Genomic DNA, 5,634 nt, shown 5'->3' on the forward strand with positions numbered 1-5,634 from the left:
CACCCAAATCCAACAAAGATTGAAAGGGGCTATATAACCTTGATTTCTTTACTCAAGCCACATCCTCAAAAGGGCGCCTACTTCAAATATAGCCTAGAGGGAATGTTGCTCATTTATGGCATACCCACATGGGGGAGATGGCCTCTTATGCTTGTAAGACATCATAGGTGATGTCATGTGGTCATGTAATACTTGCCTATATAAGAGGCTTTTGCTAATGAAGAAGTAACTCGTGTATTTCCATGATAATGCCCAAGCTATGTCTCATTAGTATCTCCTAATCCACTCTTAATCATGGTTCTAATCATGACCTAACCATGACTATAACCATGTTTGATCCTCCTTAGTTTTGTTAATCCACTCCCAATACCAACACTGCTCTTGGCACCCTCTGGCAGCCCTCCCAAGCCTCAGAAAAAATGGAAAAAATAGGGGAAAAATACGGAGAGTGGGGAAAAATGGGAAAACACCTCATAAGGGCGGGCACACCCACAACAAAGGCCCTGGTGTATAAATCTAGACAGGAGATGACTTCTAACAGATCTTTCCAATAGCCGAGCTCGTAACACAAGGCTAAATTTGATGCCTCGAAAGAGGCCTTCAAAGTAGGGTATTCAAGACAAGGAACTCGATGGAGTCCAATTTCCATGTCATGTAGATGATGGAGTGCAGCAGCTTGATGTTATAGATGTATCAATAGACGAAGATGACCAAAAGGATCAACCTCAAGAGCCTAAAGGGACAGATGTAGAGCAAGAACAATCAAGCTATGACCTAGGTTGTGAAGAAAATACTAGTGAACCTGTGGATAAAGAACAACCCTCCCTAAAGTGAGGCACATGAGAAGAAGCATGAAATAGGAGAGCCAGAGAAGACCACTGATACCGCAGTTCAGACTGAGCAACAGCTGAACACAAAGGATGAATTCCATGACACAATGCAAATGCAGACACAGAACTAGCATCAAGAATAGCTGAAGAGATTCACATGGAAGAAAAAATGTCCATAAGCTTTACTCATGTCTCACAAGGAGAGATTGAATTTCCTCAAGATGCATCCAATGCATAGTGGTTGCGTACTTTAGGTACGGTATGCGTACGAGTACGTAAAGTATGCATCAAGATAAGTACTTTAAGTACGTTCACTTTTTTAAAATAATGTATATATAATAAAAATATATATTATAAACCTTGGTGCCTTAAGAGGTGGAAGGATGACTCTACTAAGTGGAAGAAGTGAGGAAAGTGGTCGTGAGAGCTCAATACTGAGCTCGAGTGATTCATCTGTCAATGCCCTCAAGCTCTCTATATATCTCCTCTTGCTCATCACGTACTATGTCACTCTCCTTGGCATGTTACTGTTTGTGACACTCTAGCTCCTCACCATCAACCTACATACAATGTATTCACTAGTAGTTATTAATGACTAGTCACTTTAAACTTTTTTTTAAAGTATGGGTACGGAAAGCATGGTATCGGTACGGTACGTATTGAAAGTACCGAACGGATGAGTACGAGTACGAAATGCAACTACTTTTTCCTGCTCTTCTCTATGTATTCTCGGTTCTATGCTTTGAAGCAGTTAACAAATCATGCTTCCGCGTAGTGCAACCCTGAACCACCCCACACCATCACCATTCTATCCAAATATTGGTTTGGAACATGCAAAGATTCCTTGAGAATCCTCTACCCAATGAAGTTCAGTTTACAATCAAAAGGTGAAAATAAATTTATGATGACCAATTGTGCGATACAGATAAAGGCTTATATAGCATACACAACTTACTTGTGGTGTTACAGCTACCACAGGTAAGACAATTCCATCCTTCAAATGGCCTTGTAGATTGGTCAGTTGTACCTTTATAATCAGTAAGAAGCCTTGCTGTTTCTGTCCTTGAACTTGATCCATAGCTCCACTTATAATAGTTTTTTTCAGTCTTCCTCATAAACTTAGTTAAGTTGTGGCATGTGCCCTTCCTCCTCTGTCAGTTCCTTGGGCTCTTCCACTCTGCACACAGCGTAACAACATGTTGATCAAAACTGAGACCAAAGCTTGCATCTCCATTGCAGGGTTTTTCGATGAACCGTACACCCTAGCCTTCTTGCTTTTGAATTGAAATAGTCATACACCCAGAATGCCTCCCAATCAATGATTGGACCCATATAGATTTGGTACCTGCAACTTATTCTTGACATCAACCCAGTTCATGCTAAAACCAGTCTCATTAGCCATCCTCCTCATTGCCCATATCCACTGAGTCAATCTGTGGCATGTATCCTACCTCCAGCATTGCTTTTCTTAACGTACTCAGCTTAATGTGGACCTTACCGCTTCCTTCAGTGCCTCCCACCATAAACTCTTGCGCCCTTCTCTTGACATCAACCCAGGCCATGCCAGGCTTCTTCCATGCACTCGAGCCTTTTCTAAGCTCTCGTATTTTGCTGACATGCTCCCACATGTTCATGTCGGCATAGAGTTTCGACAGAAGAACATACCCAGACGCATATTCAGGGTCCATCTTGACAAGTTGATCAAAGCATTGTCTCCCCAGATCTGCATTGCCATATGTTCTGCACGAAGCAAGCAAAGACATCCAGCAGGTGATATCAGCTTGGATTGGCATTGATTGTAGTAACACTTTTGCCTCATTCAAGCGACCTGCACGACCAAGGACATCGATCATGCAGTTGAAATGTTCAGTAGTAGGTGTGATGCCATGAATATTCACCATAAATTTGAAGTATTTGTGGCTGTCGTCCACTTGGCCTGCATGACTACAAGCTGCAAGAATATTGACGTAGATAGTAGCATTAGGAGTCAAGCCTTGTTGAGTCATGTCATGGAGGCATTGCCCTACCAGCCTATGGTAGCCAAGCTGTGCATACCCTGCAATCATTGCTCCCCAAGACACTATGTTTCGATCTGGCAACTTGTCAAATAGAACACGAGCCTCCCCTAAGCTGCCACATTTGGCATACATGTCCACGAGGGCACTCCCTACAGAGATATCTGACTCAAGTCCACCTTTTATAATCTGATCGTGTATCACTTTGCCCTGCCCTAAGGCTCCTATAATCCCACAAGCTTTCAAGGTGCCCAGAAATGTAATTCTGTCTGGTCTTACATAAACCCACTGCATTTTCATGAAAAACACAAGAGCAGTTCTCCCGTGGCCATGCTGAATAAACCCTGCTATTATCGCATTCCACGACACCACATCTCTAATTACCAATGAGTCAAATACTTTGCAAGCCTCTTCCAAGCTCCCACACCTAGCATACATATCAACCAGAGCACTCCCAACCACTTTGTCTGATTCAAATCCACTTCTGATGATGTAATGATGTATCCGCCTTGCCTGCCCAACAGCCCGTATGCTAGCACAAGCTTTCAGTACACATGAAAATACAACTTTGTTTGGCCTCATGTCCTCCTGCTGCAATCTTGCAAAAAGCTCCAGAGCAGAAAGGTTGTCACCGTGCTCAACATATCCTGATATCATGGCACCCCATGAGACTATGTCACGGTCATGCATTTTATCAAACACTACCCGGGCCATCTTTAGATTCCCACATTTTGAATACATGTCAACCAGGGTGCTGCCAACAACCACATCCAGTTCCAGCCCGCTTTTGACAACCTGTTCATGAATAAGCTTGCCCTGGTCTACAGCTCCTACACTAGCACAGGCTTTAAGGATGCTGGAGAATGTTGATCTCTCTGGTTTAATACCCTGCTGTTGCATTTTGCCATACAGTTCAAGGGCAGAAACACCATAGCCATAATGGTTACATTGCACAATTAGTGTGTTCCAAGAGATCGCATTGCGGCTGAATAGCTTGCAAAATATCTTGCAAGCGTCATGCAAGCCTCCACACTTAGAATACATGTCGATGAGGGCACTTCCAACAACCACGTCGGATTCAAGGGCACTTCTAATGATCAGATCATGTATCTCACTGCCTAGCTCGGCAGCCCCCTTGTCAGCACAAGCTTTCAAGACACATGTGAATATAAATTTGTCCGGTTGAGTGCCTTCCGAATGCATCTTGTGATACAATTCAATAGCCATCTCGCTTTCTCCAAGTGCTGAGTGTGCTGAGATGATGGAATGCCATGTAAAAACGCTGGGTTCTGCGACGTTGCAGAATGTGAGGTTTGCTTCGAGAAGACTCTCGCACGAGGCAAAGAGTCGGATGAGGTGGTCCCCTAGTACGGCCACGGAGTCGAATCCAGAGCCAACCATGAGAGCATGGACATGCCTGCCACCTGCAAGGTCCTTCTTCCCACCATATTCCTGCAAGAGGGAGTATATGGTGTCCCTCGACACAGTCATCCCATCCCATGCTTGCCTACTACACAAAGGACCACAGGTTGAATCATAAATTGTGTGCTGTATACACGATGGTGTCTTATAACTTTTTATAAAAAAACGATTTACACCAACTATAGGTTGAATCCAGGGTGTCTTATTGACCTGGAATAATGAGAAATGGCATGGAATGGGATAATAAGAAATGACTTAGAATAATGAGAAATGATGTGGAATGACAAGAGATGATGAGGAATAATGTGAAAGGATGTGGATGATGAGAAAAGATGGGAATTCTATTTGGAACTGTATTTGTAGATAAAACCCGTTTTTTTAAAAGATTGTTTTATGTCAAGAATGCTGGGGAAGCGGAGAGTCAATGAAAGATGTCTCGCATGGCAAGGTCGGTCGAGGTCTTGACCAGCCTCGGTTCGATTAAAATGGTGAGCTTCTGGTATGGTGGATGAGGGACCAAGGAAGCGGCCTATGAGTGAAGCGCTAGGTCACTTGCTAAGGAACCTAGAGGGTGCTGACCATACAGTGCTCGGGCTCTGGGTTGCCAAGATGCCCACATGTGCATTAGGGAAAAAAATGAGTTGGAGCTGTTTTCTGAACACGGGCATGGATGTGGTTGACTGACCTTGCTGGTCTTCAACGGATCTTGTTGGTTGATCTTTGCTGATCCCCAACTGAGAGTCCATATGGTTTTTATGTGATTAAACTCCTAGGTACTATGGACTAGGAACTATTAAAAAGGCCCATGAGTGATGTAAGATCCCTGTTCCCACCGAGCAACGGATTCGGGATACTAGCAGTGGAAGTAGCACTTCTCGCGCGGGACAGGGGTCCCACATTCGGGGCCTCACCCACGGATATCCGGACAAGAGACTAATCCGTCGGTTGTTCTAAAACCGAACCCGGAAAAACTTCCTTTATCCGGAAAGCACGGGCGATTCCACCAGGATAACTTTTTTCTCTAACGTAGTCAAGATCATTTCTGATCGAGCTGATCCAATTACATCTATAAGATACTTGGCCAGATCAAGGAAGAAACTTGCACTTGGATCATTGGGATCAACGCTTTTTTTCCCATTCAAGAGGCACAGCCGTTGATTCCTATCCATAGAACAGTTACTGTCCGGGATTTATTTTGTCTATCGTAAAAACAAAAGTTTGAGTCTCGATTTACGGATCCATCAGTCCAGCCTAACCCCATCCGATCCCATGGGTTAGCCAACCGCCCAACCACTGTAGTGATGGGATCCAATTAAGAATTTGGTTAGGTTTTGTCCCGGGTACCAAGGAAAAGAGTTCCAAGGCCC

The 5,634-nt window shown here is 44.0% G+C and overlaps 1 protein-coding gene across 2 annotated transcripts; it reads right to left on the reverse strand.

Annotated features, from left to right (window-relative positions):
- Positions 1–1,211: 1,211 nt before the first annotated feature.
- LOC147634431 (pentatricopeptide repeat-containing protein DOT4, chloroplastic-like) lies at positions 1,212–4,418 on the reverse strand. Of its 2 annotated transcripts, XR_015266750.1 has the most exons (2): positions 1,786–4,418; positions 1,212–1,390 (listed from the first exon to the last, which is right to left on the reverse strand). XR_015266750.1 is itself a non-coding variant. In XM_086803497.1 (1 exon), the coding sequence occupies exon 1, from the start codon at positions 4,334–4,336 to the stop codon at positions 2,225–2,227; it is 2,112 nt and encodes a 703-aa protein (XP_086659623.1). In that variant the 5' UTR covers positions 4,337–4,418; the 3' UTR covers positions 1,704–2,224. The 2 variants fall into 2 exon arrangements, 1 of the variants encoding a protein (XP_086659623.1); XM_086803497.1 differs by lacking the exon at positions 1,212–1,390 and having other exon boundaries at positions 1,704–4,418.
- Positions 4,419–5,634: the final 1,216 nt, after the last annotated feature.

This window comes from Cibotium barometz, chromosome 10 (assembly GCF_041138505.1).
Source record: "Cibotium barometz isolate CiBa-2024 chromosome 10, ASM4113850v1, whole genome shotgun sequence".
NCBI lineage: Eukaryota > Viridiplantae > Streptophyta > Polypodiopsida > Cyatheales > Cibotiaceae > Cibotium > Cibotium barometz.